A 16,934-nucleotide genomic window follows, 5' to 3' on the forward strand; every position below is an offset into this window, starting at 1 on the left:
TGCACAAAAATCAGAGTAAAATTGGCATACAAATTATTTTCTGGCTGTTTCCATAAAAAATACAAGGTGTCAAATAAATATGTATTAACATAGAATCACAAATGAGAATAATTAACATTTAACAAATATTTTATATGTAAGACATAAAAGCGATCCATGTGCATGAAAATGTATCACAGGAAATGCACACCATGCACAGTTTATAGAGAAAAAGCCCAGTGGAATATGTATGGACAGGAAAACTAGAAAATAAACAGGTTGAGAGAATCAAAACAGCAAAGATTAGAGAAAAACAGAACAAAGAACTTGTGAGAGAAAATTGAAAAGAGTAGAGGTGATAGTGCAAGTAATAGGAGGGGGAGGTGGTTGTGGTATAATCGAGGAGAAATGATTAAAGAGAGAGCCTGTGAGAGATCAGAATGGAAAAGAAGGGTGAGATGAGAGGGGTAAAGACGGCATGTAATGATTGATAGCACAGTATATTCTAGCTGGGCCATGGATTATGCTCATAACCGACGTGCCTTGCTGGGCTATATACTTTCAAATCGTGAAACTTTCATGGAAAATGTAGAAAATGCACATGCCAATTTCTGCACATTTTTATAGCTGAATCCTAACCACTGATATAGCTTCTAAATTGGGGAATTAGGTATATATGCTAGATTCCCCCATTTTATAACAAATAGGGCCATGCATGTAGCTATGTAATATTTCTTTATAGCCATGAGAGATTATGGGGACGTACATATTTTCATATCAGGAAATTGTTTTCCACTAGTTGATACAAGTAAATAATATAAACATAATGCTGAGTGGTATACAGTGAAAATAAGGAAACATATGAAAATGGAACTAAAACAAATAATTGTTGATGTATACCTGCAGTATTAATTATGCAAGGGTGGTTGATAATACTTGATAAGAATTGCTGTGGACTTTAATTGTGATAAAATTGGAATTACAGGATGATAATTGATGCATGCATGTTGATGAAGATTATGTTGATGATTATCCTTTCGGAATTTTACAAGCCAGCTTCATGTCAGCCTATATACCGGTAGCTGCTAAAGATGATTGATCAAAATCAAAGGTGAAATATTCTGATCTTTTACAAACTATAGACTATATTTAATTGTAAGAAGAAAAAAACTTCAGGATTGAATTCAAGGTACTAATTGAATAAATGAAACATATGTCTAAAAGGTGTAAGTTTATAAACATAAACATGGGCCTAAGATAAGTACAATATATAAGATAAGTACAATATATACCCCCGGGCCCTGGCCCCGTGAGCCCCTCAAGCTAACTGTAACCAGGGCGGTGTTTAAAACCCTGCTGTAACACTATATGCTTTTACAGGGCCCTCACAGTCGATCTGATCGGTGATAGAACTTTGATTTTTTTTTTTTTGCTGTACTAGCTTTGTCAGCGCATGCGCATAATGCAAATTCATAATCAAGATGGCGGGCGCTGCTGCTGCACTGCTTGATGAGTTGATGGGCAAAAATCGAAACAATGCGCCTGATGAAAAGTTTTCTGGTATAAGATGGAGTGATGCAGAGGTATTGTATTTTATCAATATTGTGGTGAAATCTTTGTAGATTAATGAATCTCATTTCCTATCTATTTTTAAGGTTTTAGTCTGAGATGGTGAGCGTGATCGCGTGAGTGTGTGTGCCGCCTGCCGTGCCGTGTGACTTGAATTCAGCTTTCAGTTTCAGAGTGTGCGTCTGACGTCTGTATCGTGTTTGTGTATTAATATTAGGGTGTCTGAACGATTTTTCACTATTATGGTTGGATATTTGAAAGAGACATTTACTCAGAAGAATACCTTTCAAATTTCAAGACTCATCTATGTTTCTATCAAAAGATACAGCCCCCCCAAATCGAAGCATATTCATCCAATTATTGTCAGAATCAACGTTAAAGACGTAAATAAGACCGCCAAACTTCGGACACCTAAGAGTAAGAATAAGACCTAACGGGGGAAAACATTAAATTCTTTTTTAATTATTGAAAGACCAAATATACTATTATTGTGCAAATACTGCTTATGTATGTCATGTAAAAGAAAATTGGTAAAGGAAATGGGAAACTAGAATTATTTACTTACCGCCGAACCTGTTTTCATTCCAAGCTTCGGACGCACTTGCCAAGCTTCAGACGTTCATGTGCAGCGCACATAGCCTATACTAAAGGAGGGGGTTTTCGACCACTTAAGACAAAATCCTATTTTTGGGAATCTTTACTTCCTATTTATTATCATTTCTTGTTTAAATCATGAAGCAAATATTATTATTTAAACAAAAAAAGAATCCAAGAAAAAAAATCACAAATTGCCATGACAATATTCATTTCAATTTTCACTGTTTCGGAGGCAGTTAACGACATAGCGAGCCAGTTATTCGACCGCATGTACAAAGTCAATAGGAAGCACGCGCTGATCTATAGCACTAGCGGGCGGAGCAGGTATCTTACGCCAGGTCGAAAAGTAGCACTGCGTTGATCATCATTTCTAAAAAGTGGCATATTTCGGAACTACGATAGAAACAAATTTTAAGTCGCTGTTTTGACCATGCTATTTTTAGAATTCCACGATAACGCCCCTTTGGAAATATGGAGATTAATCTGCTCTTTCATATGACACCTCATTTTTTTAATATCACCTTCGGGATCACAAGAAATAAAGGAAAAGGTTTGAATTGAATCTCGATTTGGTAATGAAAACATTGACCAATTTTGCATGATCGCGCAACGCACAAAGACTGCATAGGGATGCGTGCAATTTCTTTGGGAAGGATTTTAGATGATGGCTAGTTGATGCTATTTGATGAATATTTTTTGTTAAAACTGAATGCAAAAGAGAAGGCTTTATGTTTGGTAAGTGTCCCGACACCCCCCCCCTCCCCCCTTTCCATCATACAAAGATATGACTTCTTGACCTGAAAAAGGAAGAAGAAAACTATTAAAAAAATTAGACAAACTGCTCCCAACTTGCGCTTAATTTTATTATAGGGCTTAGACTAAAATAGTTCATGAGACCAATATCAAATATGAATTAGCCACAAGTTTTTCTTTTCCACTCAGGTCTGCAAACATTATCTGGTGGATTTCTGCCCAAATGAACTTTTTGTGAACACAAGATCGGATTTAGGTGAGTTTCAAATATAGACCTGCACTCTATAGTTTTCTTCTTCAAGTGGAAGATAATTATTATTTCATATGCATGATGATTTTTTTTTTTTAATGGTTTTTAAAAATATCAATATTAAAAAAAACCTGTCCACTCAACATACAACCTTTTGCAGGGCTCAACATTGACTGGCCCTGGGATAAATGAGTGCCCAAAATCTAAGTCTGGATGAATAGGTTTATTAAAAGACAACATGACATGCAGCTCAAGGCTGATATTGTAAGTTTTACAAAGTAATCAGATATTTACAATAATAATGCCATCATCAAAATAGAAAAGCAATATAAAAAAATGTCAATGGTAACATCACACAGCAAAATTATACAAGATTTAGAAAAATGTATTGAAGATGTGGATAAATAGTTATCAAAATATTTAAGGCAATATCATTCAATGATTAATTCAATTTAGCATATGTTCAGGAATACCTAGGGCTCAGGCAAACTGACTGTAAAAAGCTCAATCTCAACCCCCTTCCAATAAAGTAGGTGCCGAGCCCTGTTGTAAATTGATTGGGGATAATTGAAATTTATATGATGATAATGAATAATTGAATGAAAGTGAACAGTTATGAATGTGTTTCATCTTGAATAAAGTGTTTTACAGCATGAATATTTTCAACTTTTTTTATCAGGTCAATGCGAGAAAATACATGATGATCATCTCAAAAAAGAGTAAGTGTACAAATGAGCTTAGTCTTCACAGTTTATGGTTTCGTTAGGGAAAAAAATTATGGATCATTCTCAATATAAAGTATCTTCCATCTTTCCTTTTATTGATCTTTCCAGAATAAGATTGTCATTTCTTTTTTCACTGATCACGACACAAGTTCATTTTCAAATTCAGATTTCTTATTTTGCAATCAATCCCAATGTATCATGATCATTTTTTTTACATGGGAGTTTTTTGTTGTTGTTGATTGACCATTGTGAAATTTGTATTTCCATAGATTTCTATTTATTGGTACTCTAGTCTTCCTTAGCTCAAGTTAAAAGATCTTTCCAGAATTGAATTTTTCCCCAGTCTTCATTCACATTTGCTGTTCATGATGATATACTGTACCTGTATAGCAGTTGCACCAAATACCCTTCTCTTCCACCCCCTTTTTTTTTGCCTATTCAATACCCATCTGCCCTGCTAACATCTGTATTGCATGTCTTTGATTCCATAGATACATTGAGAGTAGTCGTTTCAAACGGATGAACTATGAAGAGGAGTTCTTGCAGTACTTGCAGCAGATCATGAACGATGTGGAGAAAAGGATTAAGAGAGGTCATTCCAGACTGGCGCTCAACAGCAACAGACCAAATGTAATCATCTCTCTATATTGTCTTATAGAAATAATTGACATTTTAATAGGGTTCATGTCTTTCCTGAGTAAAATTGCCCATTGCATCTCCGACAGGGTAATTCCACCTGGGCACTTACAGGATAACACATCTAGATATTTTTTAGACAGTGTATTATTTTCAGCGTTAATTATTGTACATGCAGTGAATACTTTTAGTGTTTTGTGAATGACTTTGCTTCATATGGGATGGTACTCTCTTGTATCTAGTATCTACAGTAATAACGTTGTATAAATGTATAAACAGCACTTTTTCACTCAGGAAATGTAAAAAAATTAGGGGTCAGTTCATACACTGAGCTAGAACACAGCTTGGCTCCGTCAACAGAAATGAGTGTCTTGAACCAGATACGTACAAATTGTTTTGGGGTTGCAAGGGTGGGTTACACAAATAAGCCAGCGTTTTACCTTTGATACATTTTATAGTACATGTTAAATATTATTTTTATTTGTGCATTACATCATGAAAATGACCAGAATGCTATTTTAAAAGCAATTGTGGACAGGTGTTTGGAAAAAGAGATTTTGTTCATGGAAGCTAATTTTCGTTGTTCTTTCATGAGAAAAATAGTATTTCCTGGAGGTGTGATTTTATCCTTTGTCACAGAAATCTATATGAGCCTCTTCGGCCTTAGCCACTATTCTGTGTATTTCATATGCCTTTCAAGGCCATACTCCATTGTGAAATGATATAATAGGGTTCTTGTATAGGGCTCATGTCTGCCAGACTTGACACTCATGGCGCTCCCGATTATTACCCTGGCTTTAGCACGGCTGCCATTACAGCGCTCTAGCATTTCAAGGAATTAATTCCTGCCAGGTACCCATTTGCATCACCTTTAAGATATAATTGAAATGAATTTGATTGGAAGAACACCTCTCATTCTTCGTCATGTGCAGCTGACAGCCCCTCACAGAGGCCCTGATGAAGAGCAGATCAAGATCCTCTCAGAGCGCATCACTTCACTGCTAGGTCAGGTGGAGTCCTTAGGCTGCGAGGGCAGGGTGGATGAGGCCCAGAACATGATGAAGCTATGTGATAAACTCTCCTACGAGAGGGCAGAGCTGCAAGCAGTAAGTCATCTTGCCTTTTGAAAAATTCATGCACACTTATCTTATTGCTCGTAAAAGGAATATTATTGCTTGTCCACTAAATACAGATCATGTGCTGAAAGGCCACATTTTTATTCTACACCCAAGTGTGTCACATTGAAACCTATACTTACGTGTAAGAGACCTGTACGTAAAGACCACCCGTATAAAAAGACAGCTTTTCTTATCTTTCTTAAAGTGATAAAAGTGTAATAAGTATGCTTTGGAATCTTGGAAAAGCATCTAAACTGTGTTTTCAATATATTGTGAAGTCTGTTACACAAGAGGGTTACATGAACATCATCGTAGCATCATAGTTATTTAAAGTTGATATTGAAAATCATTGTGGAATATTTCTCTACTCATTGAGAGCTGAATTTATTATGACAACAATGATTTATAACATAATAATTTTAATTAATAATGACTTTATTCCACGGTCATATTTGCTTAAAAAATAAATCATGTCTCAACTTTTCAAGCATATTCCGTAAGTTCCTACCATACGCTTGCATATCAACAGGCCTCAGAGGAAGCGCTGGACACCATTCTTTCCCAAGAGAAACAGATGGAAGTGTGTGAGGTTTGTGGAGCATTCCTCATCGTGGGCGACTCACAGACACGAGTAGATGACCATCTGATGGGTAAACAGCACATGGGATTCGCCAAGATCAAATTGACCATTGAAGAAATACAGGTAACAAATTGCAGATCATTAAGGATTTAGTCAGTGAGCTTTTGCAATTTTGGGGGGTTATATTTGACTGATAACATTATCAGAAACTAACATTTTATATAAGTTCAATTAAGATACTCCTCATTGATACGTGGTATTTAGCGTCTTATTTTCTTATTTACTTGTCTAGGATGTGGTATGTGTTGTAAATTTGAGTGCATGTTGCCATTAGAGGAAATTGCACCGACTTTTAAAATGGTATATCTGTGCGAGATAATGTTTCAGTTTCTTGACTTTGTTTTTCTCTTTTTTGTTTTGCAGGAAAAAAAGGATAAAGAAGTAACAGACCGGGAAGATAAAATCCGCAAAGAAAGAGAAGAGAGGGAAAAGGAAAGAGAAAAGGAGAGGGAAGAAAAGAGGAAAAAGGAGAGGGAAAAAGAAAAAGAGAGGGAAAAGGAGAGAGAAGAAAGACGTAAAGAGAGGGAAAAGAGAGAAAAAGAAAGGTCACGAAGGCGATCACGGTCCAGATCTCGCGACAGGAGGAGGAGGAGCAAGTCCCGCGATCGCCGCCGAAGCAGATCCCGTGATAGGCGTCGCAGCCGCTCTCGAGACAGAACCCGTGACAGACGTCGCAGCAAATCCAACGAGAAGCGTAGCAGCCGGTCGAGCGATCGTCATCATCGAAGCAGATCAAGAGATCGTAGGAGGAGTCGTTCCAAGGAGAGGAGAAGAGATAGAAGTCGTTCCAAGGAGAGGAGACGAGATAGGAGTCGTTCCAAGGAGAGGAGAAGAAGTAGGTCCAAAGAGAGGAGAAGAGATAGGAGTCGCTCGAAGGAGAGAAGAAGAGACAGGAGTCGTTCCAAGGAAAGGAGGCATAGTAGGAGGAGCTCAAGAGAGAAGAGCAGCAGATCAGAAGAAAGGGGTCATAGCAAGTCACGGGATGAGGATCGTGAGGACAAGGACAGGTAGTGAAACCCTTTTAACATCTTCATTGTCAACAGTGCCTATACTTGTTTCTGTATGGACCACTGAGTAGCTAAGTGCACTTCTTGATTTTTTGGTCAAGAATTATATGCATACATGATAAAGTTGCTTTCTTAGCAGTCAGGTAAAACAAACAAACAAACAATTCACTAGTTAAGTGGCTATAGTACCTGCATTGGTGTCAGTATGAGTCTGTAAGAAGGTCTTATTTGGTACCTTGCCTTTGTACCTAACATATTTCAGATCTTTGGTATCAAAAGAATCTTCAATGTAATAATAATGAAAAAACCACACTCTGATAATTTTCATCATTCAGGAAAGAGAGTCATGAGAGGTCCAAGTCAAGATCTCCTGAGAAGGATACCACAGATGATGTCACAATGGATCAGGCTCCACAGGAAGACCAAGAAGGTAAGCGCACTTTCTGCTTCTTAATGCATCCCATCAGTGAGAAGGAGTATAAACTTGGACAATTTTCTTCTTTGAGGATTCTACTATCATTGTTTGTCGAAGATAAAAGTTGTTTTTTAAAAACATTGATTTCTCTTCTGACTGTGATATCGATTCTCAAACAATATATATGGGAGTGGTGAGTGATGTAGCAGTGGAAAGCTTCAAGGGGACTGTTGAAATTCTGAAATCAATGTTTAAAGAATGATGAAATACATTAAAAATTAGAACGCAGAGGAAATCTTATTTTTGCAATAGCAAATCCTGCGAAGAGTTTCTGTGACAAATATGTGTCTGGTTAAACTCCACCTTGGCCACTTCATCCAGAAGGTTAAAGCTCATGTACAGTTTCGTTAGCAAAAAGGAAATTGAAAAGAAACCTGTTACAAATAGTCTCATTTTATTCTCTGTCTATCAAATGATCAATTGTTCTCTTTTTATCACAATGTGCATAGACTCAATGAAGGGTGAAGATGATTCGAGCAAGCCAGAGGAGAGCATGGATGCTGCTAATCCAGACCCAGCTACCACCACTGATGACAGCGAGATGGGGGAGGGGGAGGAGGAGAAGAGGGGCAAGGAGAATGGAATGGCTGGAGCTGGAGCTGGAGCTCAAGACCAAGAGGACGTGACAGTCGCTGAAGATCAAGCTGCATTTTAACTCTCATCCTCCAGGTGACTCTTGTTGCCCCTAACAGGTGAGTGTCCCTACCCCTATAACTGTTCCTGCTCCTTGACAAACCTCGCCCCATACACACACAAAACTCCTTCACGAAACACCCCCTTCACATATGAATTTAAGACACAAGGTCCTATTCCTATTTTCACTCAAAAGGGATACAAATATTTGACTAATCAAATTCTAACCAAAGCTTTCATCTTAAAAATGCCCCCAGGATGGAAAGAGAACGCACACATGTGCATACACTGGTACAGTCACATGCACACACAAAAACTGCAATCACCAACAAAAAATAAACAACATTAAAATAGAATGGGCCATAAAATTTATTTTTTCCCTCTTTACAACATTACTTCCTCTTGCAGCCCTGAGTATTTACCTGTAAACTATCCCATTTAATTCTAGCTGATGATTTTTTCCCTCGATGTTATGAGAATTGTTTTGATAAGCACTGTTTCCACAGGTACAGTATGCCATTATACACTAGGCCCTGCCGGCCGCCTCTGTATCTGTCGTTCCGAGTCTTGCATTCCCAGATCACACACCTCCCATCAGCATATGAACCGAGGTATGTGGACGTGAAGGAACACGGGGTGTTAATAACAGAGACTCAGCTCCCTTCATGCACTAGAATTGAAGTCAAGGTGCAATAATCTATTAATTAGACGTGTTTCAAATCTTTATTGTAAAATGAACACTTTGAAACAGTGGCCCGTGCCATTATACAGTTTACTTTTCATTTTTCTAATAACTGTGCTCAAGTCAGTGCTCTGTATATCTCATTTGCATTAGTGATAACCTGCATCACCTATATGTAAAGACCCCATTTATAAAGACTAGTACACATCCCCATTAATCAGCATTACTCTTCACTACCAAAGTAACAGATCATCAAGACTACTTGCCTTGAAAGTATTCTTTCTTCTCTTGAGCAGTCTCTATGCTAGATTTGACATAAATATAAAGCACTGCACTCCGTCTTCAGGTTTAAAGTTGTTTTTAGACTCTGCTTGAGTCATCAGTATGAAATAAATATTACTACTTCGTAAGGGAAGGGGTTGAGGGTAAATGATATTCTTTTAGATTAGAAGTACAGGCAAATGTCCTCTACATTACTTGTAGTAATAAATGTATCGTGGAATTGGAAATTCAATAATTCAGCTGGAAATTTCATTGATGAAGCACTTATTTTGATGAGTAGTCGAGTCATTTGACTTCTTATGGCATCTATATTTGACCAGATGTTCAGTTGCGATATCTAAAACACCGGAATCTATCACAACCACAAATTGTGATGTGTGAGCATAAAAAAGAACACTTGATGTAAGCTGAAATAATCCTCCAAGAAGAAATGTGTAAATAGTAACAGTATCGTTTTCAACTGTAGAATGTTAAATAGAATAGATTACCTGTACCCATTTCATTTATGTCATTGGGATATCTTTGTTTAGCTAAACTTCATTTTTTCCCCCACTCATTTTTTGCTCTCATATCACTTATTTTAGCTTTTCCAATCAATCCAATGTGCAGTTTCAGAATGTCTGAACAAAGTCAACAGCAAAATCACAAGAAATGTTTTGTTAAAGAGAGAGAGAGTAGTAATGATATGCCATATCAATGACACTTGATGATAAAGGGAAGATTAAATTATTGTGTGAATTTGTTATTTCAATTATGCTGAATTGGAGACAATTTTTCCTTCTCAAGAATATTGACCCACTTTGCCCTTCAATCTTCACTTTCAATGCTCAAGACTCCAGACCTAAAAGAAAACATGTAGTTGTATGTTACATTTTTTGTACTAACTCTTAAAAAGATGTAGTGGTTGTAAATATGTGTAATTGTAGAATTTTTTAATAATTAGTCAACAAGATAGCTCTGATATACATGTAGATTTAGAGGTTTGTAAACGGCTGTGTGTTACGCTGCTTTTTTTATAGTGAAGTAAATCCATGTACCAAGTTACCCATGTGCTGAGGTATGGCACATTGGGTGACGTTAAATCTGAATTGTATAAAACCCTGAAGCTGACTGAGTCCAAGAGGAGGGAGAGAGTTAACGGTCGGTCGTCCAAAGCCCAGCACTGTCATGGCTTGTGTTTTTGCCGCATCATGTGATAAGCAACACAGGAACGTGGTTCATTTTTCATGCTTACACAGGTACCTCAATCCACGTTACAATATTCTGTGTCAGGATACATTTTTTAAAATACTTTTTTCCTTTTTTTTTATGTTGTTGTTTGCATCCACTTCTGTGATTTCTTGCTTTGTCTCAGCGGGATTTTTTTTCTTCGGAATGCTCTCTTGTGTTTTTAACTTAATCCTCTACTTTCTATATATTTTTAATGTAGCCAATACAATAATGCATATTTATGTGGTCACCATAATTGTGAATGGGCATACCCTGAAGCATTGAATTCATCCTTTTTGTCGCCCATATTTTGCAATGATGGCTCTGCTCTGGAGATCCCTAGTATTACAGAATTTAATGTTATGTAACAGTCTGGAAAACTGCCATAAAGAAGAAAAGAAGAAAAGAAGAAATCATAAAATAAATTTAGAATGGAATCTTTTTGGGATTGAACTTAATCAAATTATGATTTCAGTACCCTGTTTTCTCGTAAAATTGCCTTCCTTCCACTTGCTATTTTACAAAAGGGAAGTGTTGTCAAATTGAATATCAGCCTTGGACGAAACTTAACTATTACTGCACGAATGATTGCTAGAATATCTTTGAAAACACATTGTCATAACTCATGAGAAAGAAAAAAAAAGAAACATGTTTTTGGAAATATATCCTGACATTGAGAGATACATTTTGTTGCTTTTTTCCAGGAATTTATCAAGAAAGAAAATTGTAAGAGGAAACACCTGTATTTAAGTGACTGAGTGAACACTTCAGATATCCATTACGTCCTTTAAAATAAGAAGCAATATGCTTTAAAAAAGGAGCAGTATGTAAATGTAGTGTTTGTCTTTTTGGTCCTCCTTTTTGGTTGATTAGCCGTGTTAGGATTTGCATATGACTTCTATTTACCCTTAATGAGAGAGATAAAACCATCAAAATGTATTGCTCTCTTTGCTGCCTTAGTTTTATGATGGAAGGAATGTTAATTAGTGCATGCTCCCCACTCTCCCCCCTAACCATTCCTGCAAAGATCATCATCATGCTAACGCTTGCTTTTGTATCTTTTCTTTTCTCCAGATCTCTATACAGGGTGCACCAGCAGCCAGGCTACCTCACCACCAGATGGAAGAGCACATAGAGGGCGACATTGGGCAATGGCATCAATTCACAGCACTTCAAGTGGCTTCAGTATAGGTTAGAGCTTTAGCGTAGTCAAAGTTGTACTTCAGTAATATCTCATTATGGGGATTCTTTTTTGTTGCTCCTTTTTACATAACATGAAATTTGAATTACCCATGCCTTGTCAAATGGTTTCTGTTCCCCCTCTCTCTGTACTCTGTTTTATTGCCCCCAAGAATGAACAGGGGGTTTTGCTGCATAAAAGAAGAATCAGTCTTTGCTCAATATTTGTTTATATGTATATAACCTCTCTGTAGCGCTCTTCTGAGCATAATAATGTTTCCTACCAAGCAAGCAAGGTTTTCTTATTTTCATCAAGCCCGGAGGTGGTTACCAACACCCAGATTTTCTTGAACAGTTATAATGTGGCCATGCATTAGTCTTCATTTATCAGGTATGTGTAGTTTAAGAATATGTAATACAGCAGTCTGAACAATCAACACAGATCTTCTATTTTTTTCAAGCATAAAGGGTAGAATCAAACATTTTGGAACATTTAGAATCTCTTCATGTCTTCTGATTCAAGTCTGAAATGATGTCCTTTACTGAAACTACATACTACACTTTATGGTTGTTAAAGAAAATGAAGAATTATTATTGGTGATGATGAGAATATGTAAAATGCTCAAAATATTCATGTTAATCAGGGTACAGATATTATGTTGGTAGCCTTCTTTGTAAAAGAAAATCTCTATGTTGGATTAAACTCACTGGCCCGAATTCACAAAGGAGGTTTGTCGACAAACCAAGGTTTTCGAAACCAGGTTTGTAAAAAAACGTGTCAAAACGCGTCACATGACGTACATAAACCGAGGTTTGTCTACAAACCTCCTTTGTTAATTCGGGCCACTATGTTGGATTAAAAATCACTCTGATAATATTTGGATTAGTGCTGTAACATCACGGATATCTCCAATTCCGTTTAACCGCCAGTCAAAACCGGACGGTTTTCGGTTAAACGATTTAAAAAAAAAAAAAAAAAAAAAAAAAAAAAAAAAAAAAAAAAAAAAAAAAAAAAAAAAATCGTTTTTTTTTTTTTTTTTTTTTTTTTTTTTACCGACTCTGTCGGCAACTTTCATTTAAAGGGGCCGATTTGTGCTTGTGAACTTGTCACAAATAATAGTAACAATGTTGTTTTTAGAAGAAAGTGTAAGATCATTAATGTAAATTAAAAACAGTAGAGGACCTAGGACAGAACCTTGTGTATAAGTTGAATGAATTATTATTATAAACTACATATTGAGATGATGAGATCTTTTACAAAGATTACTTTCAAACCAAGATGACAGACAAACTGGAGTGTTGTTCTAGTTTTGGAGTGGTGAGTCAACACACAGATTACTGAGCTGGGAGACATTGCCAGGCATAGTGCCAGGTGGAGAGGCATAGTGCCAGGTGGAGGGGCATAAATCGAAACTTTAAAAAAAAAAAAAAAAAAAAAAAAAAAAAAATAATAAAAAAAAAAAAAAAAAAAAAAAAAATCGGGAAAACGAAACCGTCCAATTGAAAACGGAATCCGCCATGGGCGGTCGGATACCGGACGGTTAAACGTTTGACTACAGCACTAATTTGGATGTGTACATTTATTACATTACATAGAAATCCAGGTTGTTTTGGGACAGAAATACAGGATTTATTGTGAGATATTTGGGTTGGCGAAACATTGTTGATGAAGAATATTTTTTTTTTAATGACATACATGTACAAAATGGTATATACACGGTAACAAATGTTCAATATGATCACTTGTATATTATTTAGAATTGAAGAAAAATGTTTCAATGTATGCAAGAGGTTGCCATTCTGGACATTGTGATACAGGTACAAGAATTTAATTTTTTTAATTGAGGAGGAAATCATATTTGTCTTTTATCATTTAATAAGATAGTCAAAATGCTATTCTCATTACTTAATCAATAGCTACATACATGTACTTGTATACTTATCTGGATAAAGCAAATATTGAGTGATATCAAACATCCTTCTCTTCATAGATGTGCAAAATTCTTGTTTCTTTTCTTTTCATGGTCAACATACATGTAATGAAGGAATAACATTTTCTCTGAAGAAAACACTATATTTAGAATATTGACAAATTTTGATTACTTGATTGCATTAAAATTCATGTACACAGAATTGCATGTAGCAAACAAAAAGAAGAGTTGTGTTATTGCTTAATATTTGAGAATGGAAAGAGCAGCCATTTAAATGTATTGCCTTCCTCGATGCAGTGGAAATACTTTCACATAATTCAGAATTGAGTAAGGTGTTTTTTTTAAAACCTGTATTTTGTATATGAAAGCAAAGGTGGTGATAGTAGAATAGCAACCCTTCAAATGCTACACTGCTTTGACCTCTTCCCACATAACTGAAGCAAAATGAAACGGCTGCTGTTTTCTGCAGCAAAAACATGAAACAATATTTGCAGAGGTTTAGTGTTCTAGTTCAGTTATTTTGCGGCATGAAACTCTTCGCTTCAGTTTTAGTTTTATTGCTGTCTTTGAAATGTAATTAATCTTGTTTTGTATGCCTCCACCACTGAAGGTGCTGCCAGAGGCATTCGTTTTCGGGTTGTCTGATCTTCCTGTAAATGACTTTAATAATGAATTCTCTCAAGTATATGTGTATACCCAGTGCTACCAACTATACTACCTGGAAATGCCAACACAATATTCAACCATCTGAAATTTATATTTGAATATGATAATTTGGCATAGTATGTACCCCGCATTTCATATAATTTTACCCATGTATTTTATTGTCTTCCTTTATCTAAATTCTGTCTATTAAGTTTCCAAATAATTGAATTTCATAAGTTGTCATCTTTAAATGTACAGTAAAACCTACTTTAATGACCACCTGTATAGAAAGACCACTTTTCTACAAAGACCACATTTTTTGTTTCCCTTGAAAATGGTTTCTCATTGAAACATGTACTTAAGGAACTTGTACATAAAGACCACCTGCCTATAAAGACCCTTTTTCTTGTCTCCCTTGGGTGGTCTTAATAGACAGGTTTCACTGTATTATGTTGATGATGAATGATTCTTCCCCAAACTCACTGTGCTTATACTCGCATACTTGTGGGAATAATAGACCAAATCAAACTGACTGATGGAGAACAGAGAATTTAAATGGACCACTGAATTTATCTTGTTTCATTTTAAGAGACAAGAGAACAATGTCCATGAAAAATAACTATCTGTAAATGGTAACTAGAGTCAGAAAAAAAAACCTGGTTACTATTCCTCTTTATGTCATCTTCCTGTTAATGAAGCATACAAATAAATGAATGAATTGAATGGCTACTGCTTTGCTTGTATATCTGTTGATGTTTGTGTTTGTACCAGTTTTATAATGAGTAATGTAATTAGTTGTTTACAAAACCAGAACACATAGCTGTGCAACACACAAAGGTAACTACAAGGTAAAGATCCTAAACTGCGATCTTGACTTCAAACATGGACCACACACACTTTACCTAACGGTAAGCTAAAACCCTAATCACAACTTTAATCCTATAAACCGTATACCTTTGATGAAATAAAGCCTGAGGCAATTGTCATCGATGTCTATGTCGGAGCACCACACATCACCCCTACAGATTTCCTTTACGCATAGACTCCATGTATGTACATGCAGTGGATCACAACATATACCCATCAAGCCTCGTTCAGATATGATGCTGCAAAACACCTGCATTTAAAATGAATGATGATTTGAAGTGTTACATTCTTTTATTTCTGTATCTTATAACACAGAGCTCAGTGAATATGCGCAGGACCATTGTTGTAGGCATTTAAAAAGAAAAATTTGGTGGCAGTTGACCGCATCAAATCTGAACAAGCCTTAAGAAAGATTTACATTGTTGCAACCCATCTGATGACATACCTTAAAGAAAACTTTTAAGCCCTTGCTTTTCTGTTCTCCCATTTGAAAGAGATATAACATATCAATCTATGTCATGGACGAGAGTGTTGGAAATTAAAGATATGGTAATATGGTTCATGGTTTAATTTATTATTGTTCTCGATCATAACAAAAAAACAAGGACAAAGTTTTATGCAGTGTACAATACAGATTGTTTACACATTTGTGATCAAAGAAAACTGGAAACTACAAAATCAAAGTTTGATAAAAGCTTGTAAGGTGTAGTTCCCAAAGTAGGTACATTACAAAAAGTCAAATACCTCATTGAATAAGAACAAAACTAAATTGAGCAAACAAACAACACTCAGATATTAAAACAATGTTTAGTTTTCAAGGGGCAAAATTTGACCTATGATTGTACCTGTAGAAAATATTTTCTGTTGTGAAGTGATCTTATGGAAGCAAGATCTAATGGCGGAAAAAATAAAGCACAGCAAGGGAGGATTACAAAGTGAAGGAAGAGAATTGGAGATGTAGGGGATGCTAGATGAGGTTGAGAGAGAAAAAAAGAAATAGGGAGATAGATAGAGAGCGAAAGATATAGGGAGAGAGAGAGAGAAGGAAAGGGCATAGGTACTTCAAATTGGCTGACAAAATGTCACTGACGTAGTACCAGCACATTTTCCCATTAACATTTTATTCCAACACAAAATGAATAACAAAAAGGATAAGTCAAGGTTTTTTTTTCGAGGACCTATAATAATGTGCTATCCATAATGCATTTTAAATAATGCTCCAAAGGAGAAGCACTTGAAAGAAGAAAAAAATCTAAATTACTGTTATTTTTGTGGCACCTACAAAAGATGGCTCTGTCTGAGGGGGGAAAAAGGGGCCTGGGGGGTGTTTCATAAAGAGTTCGTAAAGTTACCATGACTTTACGAACGACTTGTATATGAAAAGCCAAATGGGATGCTCAATTATTATTGATTATTATTTATTGAGTTGAACTGTGCAGATGTAGATTAACATTCTTATTATAACTAACATTTTTCATGCAAGTAATATTTTTTGCCATAATTTAATTGAGGTTATTGGAAATATCAGAAAAAACTTTGGGCATCCTATCTGGCACTTCATATACAAGTCGTTCGTAAAATCATGCGCAACTTTACGAACAGCTTTATGAAACACCCCCCCCCCCCCCCCCCCGGCCTAATAATAATAATAATAAATAGAAAATTTCTCTATGCGCTTTACAATCATGACAAATTCGAAAATATAAACAACGTAATAAATAAAGTACATAGGCAAATTACAAAAAAAAATATTTATG

At 36.0% G+C, this 16,934-nt stretch overlaps 1 protein-coding gene across 2 annotated transcripts; it reads left to right on the forward strand.

The window, feature by feature from the left end:
- The first annotated feature begins 1,435 nt into the window (after positions 1 to 1,435).
- On the forward strand, positions 1,436 to 12,464 carry LOC115917929 (luc7-like protein 3). 2 transcript variants are annotated; one of them, XR_004064248.1, is made up of 10 exons: positions 1,436 to 1,562; positions 3,088 to 3,154; positions 3,828 to 3,867; positions 4,365 to 4,503; positions 5,442 to 5,615; positions 6,157 to 6,330; positions 6,631 to 7,274; positions 7,610 to 7,704; positions 8,199 to 10,584; positions 11,630 to 12,464. XR_004064248.1 is itself a non-coding variant. In XM_030986373.1 (10 exons), exons 1-9 carry the CDS (start codon positions 1,461 to 1,463, stop codon positions 8,402 to 8,404), a joined length of 1,641 nt encoding a protein of 546 aa, XP_030842233.1. In that variant the 5' UTR covers positions 1,436 to 1,460; the 3' UTR covers positions 8,405 to 8,441; positions 11,630 to 12,464. The 2 variants fall into 2 exon arrangements, 1 of the variants encoding a protein (XP_030842233.1); XM_030986373.1 differs by having other exon boundaries at positions 8,199 to 8,441.
- Positions 12,465 to 16,934: the final 4,470 nt, after the last annotated feature.

Source organism: Strongylocentrotus purpuratus, unplaced genomic scaffold (assembly GCF_000002235.5).
Source record: "Strongylocentrotus purpuratus isolate Spur 01 unplaced genomic scaffold, Spur_5.0 spur5_contig_837, whole genome shotgun sequence".
Taxonomy (NCBI): Eukaryota; Metazoa; Echinodermata; class Echinoidea; order Camarodonta; family Strongylocentrotidae; genus Strongylocentrotus; species Strongylocentrotus purpuratus.